Source organism: Nyctereutes procyonoides, unplaced genomic scaffold (assembly GCF_905146905.1).
Source record: "Nyctereutes procyonoides isolate TBG_1078 unplaced genomic scaffold, NYPRO_anot_genome, whole genome shotgun sequence".
NCBI classification, from domain to species: domain Eukaryota; kingdom Metazoa; phylum Chordata; class Mammalia; order Carnivora; family Canidae; genus Nyctereutes; species Nyctereutes procyonoides.
In genome coordinates, this window is record NW_026575136.1 from 18383054 (window position 1) to 18396052 (window position 12999).

Here is a 12999-nt window from a genome sequence, read left to right on the forward strand (position 1 = left end):
GTAAGAGGAGAAGATGGCCATGCGACAACAGAGGCAGAGACTGGAGTGATGCATGCACAAGCCAAAGAACAATAAATGAACTAGGATAAAAATGTGTTTTTATTTGTGGTTAGGTACGACAGATTTATTTATATCTGTGGTTAGAGTCCTCACTCTGGTGCAGGACTTTGATAGTGGAGCAGGCTGTGTATATGTGGAAGCAGAGATTATACTGGAAATCTCTGTACCTTTCACTCAGTTTTATGGTGAACCTAAAATTGCTCTTAAAAGATAAAGTCTATTAGAAATAAGTAAATGAATGAAATAAAGAGCAATTTAGTCTCTTTAGTAACATAAAATTTTGTTGATTTCTTTTGAAAGTAAGGATAATTAAATAAAAGGTAGTTAGTAACTATAATATATAATGTAAATATAAAATCTATAGTATAACTAGTATATAAAGTTATATAGGGGATTCCTAGAGAGTGCTTAGCTTAATTTTTGAACTTGATCTAAAATCAAAAGATATGGACATACCACTCCTGGCCAAGATTTCACAGATTTTTAAAATATATATTCAGTAATACATCAAGATATTGTTGAGTATGTACAGTGTAAAAGAAATAGGAACTAATATATGTTTCCACGTGATTACTTAGAAAAGGAAGAGAAATAAGCACCCTCTTTTCTAGGAAACCAAATAATCTCTAAATCACTGTCAGAACCAGTTAACTTCTAGCCATTCAGTATCGGTTTCTAAATGCCTTGGAGAACACTAAACATCCCTGTTCTTTCTCAAGCAGAAAACATTTCATGACTCTGGCTGGAGATGTCTTATTAGTTATCTTGAGAAACAACGAAAGTCACACAAAAAGAAAAATCTGTGCCCAGTGTGGAGACTCTCCTTCCTCCAAAGTTATCTGAAAGACCTTTGAGTTGCACAAGAAATGAATCACTAAAACTCTGCTCCCAAAGACCTGCTCCTTTCTGAAAGCCACAAATAAAGCTGAATTTCTCTCCTATCATAAGAAAAAGAAAGATCTAGGATATTGTACATTTCCACTACACACATTTGGTGACCCACTGATAAAGATTTATGTAGACCTGATGGCCAAACACCTCCTTTTCCTACTAATAAACTGTAGTTCTGCTCTTAGCTCAACAGGCAATCTGTCCCCAGGGAACAAGAAACAGTGCTACTATATTTTGAAAACTTCAACCAGTAGATAGTCTTGAGGTCCCATTTCTACAAGTCACTATAAACTTGGTGTGCCCATTTCTTCATCTTTGAAACAGGTAAAAAGTAGAGGTTAGATGATTTTTACCATTCCTTTCAGTTTGGGTATTGCTTTAGTGAGAAAGCTGGTCAACCTCACCCATGATATTTTTCTGTCCCAACCATCTCCCAAACTGGAAATCAAACAATAAATGGGACTTGGCCTAGATAGAATTACCAGCACAGTAGAGTCAATGACTTTCTCTCTAGGGTCTATGCAAAAATGCACACTTGGGGAGCTGAGTTCATTCAGGAATGTTGCACAATTGTTTGTTCTGAGATTAATGAGTGAATTGGGTTCCTAGAGTGTTCATGTCTCAAAGTCTTTGAACACAGATACTGGCATGCTATCTTTCTTTCAAATTCCACAATTTGAGGTAGAAGAAAAATCTTCATTTCCATTTTTGCAATATTTTTGCCAGTTGTTCTGTAGCAATTATTTATGTGTTGACATTAATTGGTATAAAGTGCCTTGAAATTTGACTCTGCTGTGTAATTGTACTCTATTTGTACAATGGATTCCCACTATTTCATCATTTGAAAACGAGGGCCCTGCCAGCACTTACTTGATTCTCACTCTGCTTTTTGAATTGCAAAAAGGCTGTGTTTTGTGGGCAAAGGGAGGTTTCCTTTGTTTTCCAAGCTCTGAAATACCGTGTCACTGAGCCAGTTTGTTTCACCTAGGTGTCCTGAAGCTGGCAGCTGAACTGGCAAATGGGTTTATCCGACATGAGGGCTTTTGTCCAGTGAAACTGTGGTTGTTGTGTTTAAGAGTTTTGGCTGCCTCAAAGGTCAACAAGTTCTGAAAAGAATCTTTTATTTTTTTATTTTTTTTGCTCCACATAAAATATAAGAATTGTGAATTATCTATGGAAAGAATCTGTACCTTGTATTAGATGTTAGGAAGCTTATCATTTTTCAACAAAACAGAAATAGTCCTTCATGGATTAGCAATGTGTTTAGTCTCCCATTCCCACCTAGCACATTAGATTAGGAACTTTCCTTTCTATTATGTATGGTACTAAGGTTTGATTTTGCCAAAAAGCTGGTCCATCTGTGTTGAGCTACCATTACTCAAGTGTGTTCCCACTGGGATTCATGGGGACCACCTGAAGACCTGGGGATGGAGGACTGGGCACATGGAGAATTTGTGTTTTTAGAGGTGCTAGTCAGTAATGCCATTAAAGAGAAAGGAATGGGAGGGGCCCCAAAATGTTCCATGATGTCATCAAAACTTTCGTGAAACCTGAGGTTTTTGAAACTAAATTTTAGAAGACTAAAAAATGCATGTTGATTTTATTAAGTTTAATATCACAATAATATTTTAACATTGGTCTTTTCATTTCAAAAAAATGTAGAAGAAATAGAAAAGGGAAAATATGAAGGAAGGAATAAAGATGCACATCACATAGTATGTTACTATTTCTTTAATGGCTGAAGCAATTTTTAAAATACGATATGGATTTACTACAATCTATCCTCAATAGAATTACTTAAGGCAAATTTCTATGGAAAATTATGAAATTTATTTCTTTTCTTTAGAAAGATGTTTTTAATATGGTGATATGAACATGCAATAAAACTGGCCCATTGGTAATAAAGAGGGACTCAGATATAGGTTCCTGCAGCCGCTTCTCTCTGATGTAGAGCTAAGAGATACTGTGTTTTTACTTGGATACGGACCGTTGTTCATTTTTTCCTTTAGGTTAAATATGAGTCCAGAGTAAAACCAGCATAATTTTCTTTGCCTCTAAAACTATGCTGTCAACCATCTACTTATACAACCTTTAAAATTTTATTTGTTTGTTTGTTTGTAATCTCTACATCCGATGTGGGGCTCAGACTTAGTGACCCTGAGATCAAGAGTTGTATGCTCCTCTGACTGAGCCATCCAGGCACCCCTAAGAATAGAAAGGAGAGAGAAACAGGTGTTCTTGTTATTCAAATTACACAGTCTTGACTGAATACAGAAATAGCTGTTTCTATCTCCTTTTATTTTTTTATTTTTTAGTTTTAAGTAATCTCTATGCCCAGTGTGGAGCTTGAACTCACAGCCCCGAGATCCAAAGTCACATGCTCTACTGACTGACCCAGCCAGGTACCACCCTCTCCTCTATATTCTTGCAATTTAGCTCCTTATAAACACCTACCTGAAGCCCCATCCCTTCTGCCCTTATTTGAGAACCCATATCACCAAGGACTTCTTTTTTTTTATTTAATTTATTTATTTTTTTTAGATTTTATTTATTTATTAATGAGAGACACACACAGAGAGAGAGGCAGAGACACAGGCAGAGGGAGAAGCAGGCTCCCTGTGGGGAGCCCAGTGTGGGACTTGAACCCGGACCCCCGGAGCCAAAGGCAGATGCTCAACTGCTGAGCCCCCCAGGTGTCCCACCAAGGACTTCTCTTAATGTTTTCCTTGCAGCCCAACCTTTTAACCCTGATATTTTGCATGCATGTGCCCCTCCCCTCCATGATAGGACTTTCTAGCTTAGAGATAACGTGCTTGCTTCGGTTAAATTCTTCTTGCCAGAGTTCTCTCCAGTTGGCTGTCTTGGTTACATTTTCTATGTTTGAAGAAATCTTCTCTCAAGTCTTTGCCTGTTTACTAGCTCCGGTTGCTAGTGGCTACATCCTGTCCTCAGCCAACCCTATATCTCCCCTGCCTCTCCCTTTGAACAGGGTAAGCCTGGAGGCTTCTCAGTGATCCAGAGGACCTCTAACCCTTCCTGAATATAGAAAAGTGAGTCTTAATATCAAATATCCTCTGAAGGCACATTTCACTCCTGCATATCTTTAATATAATGTCACGATCTTTGGTATCTTTAATCTTTACTCCCTTCAGCATTATCAAATTTTCTTTCTAGCTCCTCTGCCCTTTGCCGACCTCACTGAGCCTTCCAGAGAGTTGTCTCAAAACGAGCTCACAAACTAATTATCTCAAAATACTTTCTGGTTAAAAATTCTCTTTCAAAAGTGAGATAGTATCTTCTTTCCCTGCATTTTTTTCCCACTTACTCAATAGAACGTTCTTCAAAAAATAAATCGTCAGAAATATCTTATTTCATCAACACTTAAACTTCCTATGCAGCTCTTTCCATTTACACTTTACACTGGACCTGTTGATTTTGAATACGAATGATAAAGTCAAGTCACAGGGTTCTTAGCATAAGAAACTGCCTTGCCAATATTTTGGTCCCACTCAACTGTGTTATCTGGAGAAAAGGTGTGTTTCTGTATACAGAACTGTCCCAATGCCCAACAGCAGGCAGAAACGACTATGGGAAATCTCTTCAACTACAGTAATCTTACCGAAAATTACAAGGTTTCCTACCGGAGAGGAAAAATTACAATTCTGCATTCAGGCAACTCGCTCCAGCAAAGTCCTCTCTCATATAACTTTTTAGCTGGATGTACTTCTTTTTTGTCATGGAAGACCATGATAGGGGCTATTATTCGTACCATTTTATTAGCAATGCCTTGAACACCTGGAAACTGATTTGTTTGACAGTTGACATGGCGTTTTTAAATCACAGAAAAATTGGCATATCGGCTGGTAGATAATAATGCAGCTGTAGCTGGGTTCGGGATATTGAATTTCACTGGCATTGCTCCTTATGAAAGGAGAAATAACTCTTTTTTTCTTGCTTCATCACTTATGATTACAGGGCCCTGCCAGTTCAGGCAATAGAGTCAGCCTTGTGTATATATTTTACTATTCTTCAATAGATCTCTATCCTGCTGGATCTATTTAAACCACTGTTTAAAGAGAAGTGCTGTTATGTCCCAGAAATACATGAAGGGAGAGGAGTGACATAACTTGGAGGAGAGCTTGGCCAGATCCTGACATATTTCTCTAAGCGGATCCGGAGGCCCTTCGGCGGATTTGGGGAAAGCTTCGTCCTGGAATAATGAATGGCTTTTCTTGTCTCCATTGCAGCTGTGAGTGAAGGACCAGCCACCCAGCAGGCACCCATGCTGCCCCCAGCACAGCCTGAGCATCCCAGCAGCGAGGAGGTACCAAGCAGAACCATCCCCACGGCCTGTGTTCGACCAACTCACCCACTCCGCAGCTTTGCTAATCCTTTGCTACCTCCACCAATGAGTGCAATAGAACCGAAAGTCCCTTACACACCACTTTTGTCTCAGCCAGGTAAAGTGCCCATTTGTTCACACTTAAAATAGTTGTTATCTTTGGTGCCTCTCCTTAAGCGTGAGGGCCTCTGGGAAGGCCAGGTGCCACGCCTCTGTGCACTGCTAATTGCACGCCCAGTGTGCTCCTGATACTGGCCTTCATACTGCAGCTCATAAGTACCTGCCTCGGCAAGCAACCGGCTGGTTACAGCTGCCTTTCCTTCCTTTAGAAAGTCGTTCCATGAATCCTGACCATGGCTGGAGAAGCTCCTGGTTCTTTAGTCTGCCACATGGATCCTTGAATTTAAGGCTACACCCAGGCTAGAGGTCAAAGTACAAACACCTGAAAAACCACTTTTTAGAGATAGGCATGTAATCCCATAAATCTGGGATTGTGCCTTTCCATAGTCCTCTCCCAGAGGTTCTTATTTCAGAGTTCCAGGGCCAGGAAGGAGTATCAGAACCAGGGTAGAGTCCAACTTCTTAATTTTAGCAATGACAAAACAAAAACTTAGATAGGATAGGAAGTAACACCTCTGTGGTGATGGTGATGTTGTGATCTAGGAGAACTATGTGTTTGATCATTCAGATGATCAAAATACAGTTCTCATTTTTATTAGGTCTTCCTCCGCAGTTTCCGGGTCCGATGGAGCTCACAGCTGCCAACACTCTAAAAATTCCCTTAGTACCAAGGGGATAAAGGTATCTTTAATTATGTTACTGAGTGTGATTTTTGGTTGGTTTTTTTGTTCCTTTGCTTGTGAACATGACTTTCAGACAATGCCCCCCGCCCCAGGGGTAGGGGCTGGTTGCCAGGAGGACCAACTACACCATTAGAGAGTTGGACTCTCAATCCCACTCCCAACCTCCTGGGAGGGAGAAGGGCTGGAGGTAGACTCTACCGATGACCAGTGACTTAGTCAAGCATGACTGTGCAATGAAGTCTCTGTAAAAATCTAAGAGGACAGGGTTTGGAGAACTTCCAGGTTGGTTTACACATGGGGATTTGGGAAGAATGACTGGTTGGGAGAGGGGCAGGGAAACTCCATGCCCTTTCTCCAGACCTCGTTCTGTGTATCTCTTCATCTGGCTGTCTATTCGTATCCTTTATCCTATCCTTTAATAAACTGGCAAACATGTTTCCCTGAGTTCTGGGAGCTGCTCTAGCAAATTAATCGAATCTAAGGAGGAAGTCATTGGAACCACCCGTCTGTAGCTGGCAGGTCAAAAGCACAGGGAGCAAGCAGCCTGGAGCTTGTGACTAGCATCTGAAGTTGGGGGTGGGAGGCGGTTTTGTATGGTTAAATCCTTAACCTGTGGAATCTGATACTATTTCTGGGTAGATCATGTCAGAATTGAGTTGATTTTCTTTTTTTTTAAGATTTCATTTAGTTATTTGAGAGAGGGAGCAAGAGCGCAGGAGGAAATAGGAGAAGGAGAAGCAGGCTCCCCACTGAGCAGGGGGCCCAACGTGGGGCTCAATCCCAGGACTCTGGGATCATGAGCTGAGCCAAAGGCAAACACTTAACTGACTAAGCCACCCCAGCGGCCACAAGTTGAGTTCTTAGGCATCCGGTTGATGTCTGAGAATTGGCTGGTGTTGGTGGGGGAACCGCCCCCAGCATTGGAATTAGGAACACCAACCTTAAAGAATCCCTTTCTAAGAAAATCAGTTGGCAGAGATGAGAACCGGGGTCCCCAGTTCCCAATGCAGTGTTCATTTTATCACCTCAGGTGGTATCCAGTGGTGCTAATCCAGAGTTCCTCTTTGTTTCTGTTAGGGAATTGGGGGGAAGGAAGGCAGATAAGGAGAGAAAAAGAGGAAGGAGGAGAAGGAGAAGAAAAAAGAGGAAGAGCAACAAATAAAAATAGGATAAAAGATAGGTCGATAGATAAGTAGATACATAAAGATGAAGAACTATGTAGTGACTGAAATCATTTGAACTATTGAAATAACTCTTCACAGCCCCAATATACCAGGCATAAGACAGCAAAGTTCAGGGCTCCTGAGTAAATAGGGTGGGGAGACACAGCTGGATTGGCCAATCTGCCATTTGCAAATATACATCAATTTCTGTTACTCAAATTGGTACGCACCGCAACAGTCGGCACTGCATTAGATCATACGCCTCATGATGACTGCAAAAACTAGAAAAGAGGGGCTCCCCCGGTGGCTCAGTGATTTAGTGCCTGCCTTCGGCCCAGGGCATGATCCTGGAGACCCGGGATTGAGTCCCGCATCGGGCTCCCTGCGTGGAGCCTGCTTCTCCCTTTGCCTGCGTCTCTGCTTCTCTCTCTCTCCGTGTTTCTCATGAATAAATAAATAAAATCTTTAAAATAAAAAGCTAGAAAAGATACAATTGCAATTATGAATATTATCTTAATATTAAGAACCTTTCTTGTTCCTGGCACCATGTTGATTTATTCATGTTCATGCCCTCTGGTGTTGGGCCTTTCTTGTGTGTGGTATGGATGCTCAGCTACCAGCCGACCCCTGGGAGGTGGGGAGGAGCACAGAAGGATGTGGGATTCCATCCCTTGAGATGCATGAAGGAGGTCTTCTCTGACACACAGGCTCAATGGACGCCATCACTTCATTTCACAGGAAATATCTCTTCTAAGAAGCCCCCACTAGGGTGTTAAGCAGATCTGTACTGTCCAAACCCTTCTCCCCATCCCACAGTCTATAGACTTCACATGCATTATGGGTAGACTCTGCTATTTTATAGTGCCCCCAAACTACGAGGTCTTTGCTAATTGAGACAAGGACAGTTTGAAGCAAGAGAATTCATTTAATGAAATTCCTGTGTCAAGAGCTCACTGCCTGGTGACTTGGTCGCACTGGTTGCCACTGCAATACCGACCAAAAGAATAGACCTTGGAAGAGACTGGTATCCAGGACAGATAGCAGGCAAACTGCAGCTACTGACAATCACTAACCCTTTATTGGACGTGTGGTAGATGCCTGGCATGCTTCTGAAGACTTGTAACATCACATTTGATCATCAGAGCAAATTGGTAGGGTAGCTCCCTTCTCAACCCCAGCTCATGACTACGGAAACTGTGACAGTTAATTTAAGTAACCTAGTTAAGTCTGCACGACTACTGAGTGACACATCTTCTCCCACTCCTTTTGACTATAGAAAAGCTCAGTTTCTAAAATTTTAGGGACTCACTTGCACCCATTAGCTTGGGTCTAACTTATTTATTGACAAAAACAAAGATAAATTTTTAAAAACTTCTTACATCAAATCATTCCAAAGCTGATAAAAAGAAAAATGTGAAATATCTGAAATCATTTTGATTTGAGGAATACTGTTTCCTCACAAGCCTTCCTCACTCACATTTTAACGAGGAGAGGTAAGAGGCTTAACTATTTAACGCTGAAGAATACGGATTTTATAATATCAAAAAACCCATGTGCCAAAGCTCTTTATACTGTCAACTGCTCTCTCTAGTTGGAAGTAAAGATAAGCTATGTTATCACAGTGGAAAAAAAAAAGATGAAAATACAATTCTGAAGTCACTTTTCAATGAAAATTTACCATGCCAGAAGTATTTGCCTTGGAACACAACATTTGGAAGTCAACCCATGCTCCAGAGAAGTGTGGTGACAAAGAACCCTAATTTTAGAAAGAACCTCTAACAATAGACAGAACGAAGCACTGGCATTGTTATTTATTACTTATTGATTGTTATTTATTACTTATTGTTTTCTTCCAGTTACAATAATACTGGAATAATACTGGAATAATAATACAAAATACGTACAATAATACGAAAGCATAAATAAGTATTATGTCTTTAAAAGATGGGAAGAGAGTTCCTTGTGCTGTGTCTACATCTGTTGTCCCAAATAATAAGCGTGTCTGAAGAACCATTCTCTGATCTGATGCCATGCGGGCAAGATCTCATTTTCTTTTATTTCCGTTGTACACTTAAGAGCCTACTTTTTTTTTTAAGAGCCTACTTTTTTATTAACTACCTGCCTCATTTTAACTATCACTCTTGTTTTTCCCTGAACTATTTCTTAAAAAACCATCTCTTCTGCTGTATTGCCCAAAATCTCTGCATTTTTGGTTGATTATACATTTTTCATGGTTCCCCTTTAAATGCCATCCTCCCCCACTCACCTTGAGGCATATCCTGCCATCACTTTGGAATTATTAAATGCCTTTCCTTTTCATGTTTCTCCTTCATTGTCTCACTGTGATTCCTGTTCATTTCATAATGCCTTACCTCATGATTTTCAAATAAGTTCCCCCTGCATTGCTTCTGACACATGGTAAATAGTATGCTTTTAAGAAAGGGCTGATGTTTACTTATTCTAATAGAAAAAGAAAATTAGCAGACTGACAAATGTATTAGCTGTGACACTAACTACATGCTTCTTAGCCTAAAAGATGAAATACTTAGAGCTTTCAACAAATTTTAATTCTGAGAAAATCATTACTTTAGTCAAACTGATTGATGAAGTAAAGTCATTCTCTTGTCGGCTTGGAATAAAAAAAAATACCTCAAATAATTTTACTCTGGATTTCACAATAAAGGACTGAGTAATTTCTAATGAATTTATCTTTACTTACTGCAAGTAATTACTGTAGAATATGGTAATGTGAGGCATGGCTCTAATTTTTAAAGATCACACCAAATGAGAAGCTCCTTCTGCTTTGAAACCATTGAAATTAGGATCAATGAAGCGGCTCTTCCCCTACTCCTGTTCGTGTGTGGGGTTTTTTCAAGGGCAGCCTCATGGATCTGTGCCTCAGTTGGACTTCCAGGAAGGCGTGCGGAGCTGTGTTTGCAGGATGAGAGGTGTAGGGCAGCGCATAGGATGCAGGAACTGTCTCTCCGGAGTTGGTGGAGGCTTTTGTGGGATTTTTATAGTGAGAGGTAATTAGAAAGTCAGCCGGTTGTCATAACGACTGAAACTCTGCCTACCTGAAAACACAGATTCTTTCCTTCATTTTTTTTCCTTTCTTTGCACCTGCCGAATTAAAATTTAGCTTAGCAGACTAGAGTGCTTTAGGGCCTTTCTTACAATTCCATCCTCACCCCGTGATAAAGTGGTTCTGTTTCTTAATGCTTCACGGTGAAGAACTGCGGCCTTTACGCATTTCGGGGAGGCTACAATCACTGCACTTTGCAAATCGCAGATGTGGACATATAAGTGATTTGGCTTCGTCCCCTTTCAGGTTAAATAGAAAATGTTTGATGGAGTGTTGCGCTTACGGTGTTATAGATCTGACATAAATTCTACAAAAGGCCAAGATGGGGTGTTTTTTTTTTTCCTTCACTAGTGAAAATTCCTTTTAGCTATGAAATGATCAGCTGCACTTTAAATGAACCTAGATTAGGAGACCATTTGTCTTCTGAGGCTGTAATTCTAAAGAGAAAGAAAATGTGCCCTCTTAACTAGTGACTTTTGGACTCAACAGTGACTGTTTTACAACATCAGCCCCCCCATCACCGCCCCCCCGGAATCCTGGCATCTTTGTTAAGGAGTCCACGTGCTTTATTGTCCTCCATTTATACATTGCATTTCCACACTTTTTCATTTATAAGAGCAAAAACCTAGAACATTCTGATCTTCTCAGTCTTCGACAGATCAATATGTCACTGGACATGACAAGACCAAAACTCACTTCATTGTACTACGAAATTGAGTTTGATTTTCCCTCTGCAAATTGTGGCATGTGCTTCAATTTGTCTGAGGACCGAGGACGAGGGGTGGGTGGAGGTGGCTGACAGTGGACAGGAAAGGCATTTGATTTATATTTTACGGCTGGCTGGGAAATCAGGTGTTCCTGCTATAGCCTGATCTTTTTGACAGGCCTCATTTCAGTAAATATGCTATCACACAAAACTGCCAATAAATTACTATAATACATTAACACAATTGCATTCCCTGCGCCACTTGTAGGCCACCTTGTGGGGTGTTCATCAAGGATAGCACAGGAGCATTCCAGCCTATGGAAATCAGTCTCAGGCTGGGGTCATGGGAGATCAGACATCCTTAAAGGGGTGAAACAAGGTGGCTTTTCTGGCCAGCCAGGTCAAATAAGTCATTGGCACAGCTAAGGAGGAGAGCTATGTTGATTTGACATTATTGGACCCAATACCACTAATCAATTTCAGAGGGGAAAATCACACCCTCCCCTGTTACTTTTCATCTCCCAGGTCTAAGATGATCTGCAGTTTTGTTTTGTTTGTGTGTTCGTTTTTGTAGGTAGCTCTTTGAAGTTGTCCTGTCTTCATTCCTAACGATTTCTTTTTTGAGAGATGAAATCCAATTTCCTTTGGTCTAGTCATCCTTCATTATCCCTTAGGAAAATGTAAGTCCGTCAAAATGGCCTTATATTGCACCAGCGTTTGTGACTTTGGAGCCTACTTGGTGTTTTAATGAAGTACTATTTCCTCTAGTATGGGTTCCAGTATTGAAAGAGGAAAAAGCTCTTGTAATTGCCACAAAGGGAGGGAAATGATTGCTAGACAAAACTTTAGGAGTAAGTCACGTGACCCGTGTCTCATTTATAAATGACAAAACCACAGCCTCAAAGACTAAGCAGCTAGCCCAAGGTCAACAATTGAGCTAATGGACAAGTTTAAAGAATTCAGAGAAGTAGAACACTGAAGAGAAAGGATTTTATTTAACATTTTTGTAATGTGAATAGTTATTCTTAGATCAACTCCCCTACCCCGCCCTAAGAAGGCTTCTAGAATGATACTAGCTATTAAATATCCTTCAGAAAGAATTATTTCATAGAAGGCAGTTTGAGTTATTTAGCTTAGCATTTGAGTAAATGTTTTGTTCCTTCACGTAAGCTAGATGGAGGAAAGAAGTTCCAGCGGGAGTAGTGACTAGCCAGGGGCTCAGGACTAGTTCCTTTCTGCTTAAAGTCACTTGTGCAACTCATCAGTGTCCCTCTGACCTAGGACCATGTAGGGAGCCAGGGAGTTAGCATCTGTTGCTTTCAGTACCACACACCGCAGGTAGCCAGGGCTTTGCAGTCCAGTAATAAAAATAATGAAGAATAGGGACCTCGGGGTGGCTCAGCGGTTGAGCATCTGCCTTCAGCCCAGGTCGTGATGCTGGAGCCCCGGGATCGAGTCCCACATTGGGCTCCCTGCATGGAGCCTGCTTCTCCCTCTGCCTGTGTCTCTGCCTCTCTCCCTCTCTCTCTGTGTCTTTCATGAATAAATAAATAAAATATTTAAAAATAAAAAAATAAAGAACAGAAGGAAGTGTAAAATGAAGATAAAAGTTAAGGCACATGACAATATTACTCAGATTGTGGGTTAGAGAATGTGAGGGTCAATGGGCATGAAGACAAACAGCTGGCATTTCATTAGAATTGCAAAACTCTATTGGGAGGAGGGAGTGAATGACCACAGCTGAGTCAAAATTTGAATCCATTCAATCAAACTTTTGCTCTGTTAAAAAATTATAAGTGAAAATAATTGCACAGAAATGGTTATATTAATATATAAAATTGAGGTTAATTATCAACTTAATACAGGTAAACTCCGGGGGTAAAGTTTAGAATTGCCACCTACATAATCATAAGAGATTATGAAAAAAGTCTGTTTTCAGAATTTGTTACCAA

General features: G+C 40.5%; 1 protein-coding gene across 1 annotated transcript in view; it reads left to right on the forward strand.

The window, feature by feature from the left end:
- Positions 1-12999, forward strand: part of LOC129495456 (netrin receptor DCC-like) — a 735527-nt gene that overhangs the window by 700721 nt on the left and 21807 nt on the right. Inside the window, exon 28 of the mRNA XM_055302992.1 lies at positions 5199-5411. Within this exon, the coding sequence (XP_055158967.1) occupies positions 5199-5411 (213 nt within the window). The remainder of the gene's footprint in view (positions 1-5198; positions 5412-12999) is intronic.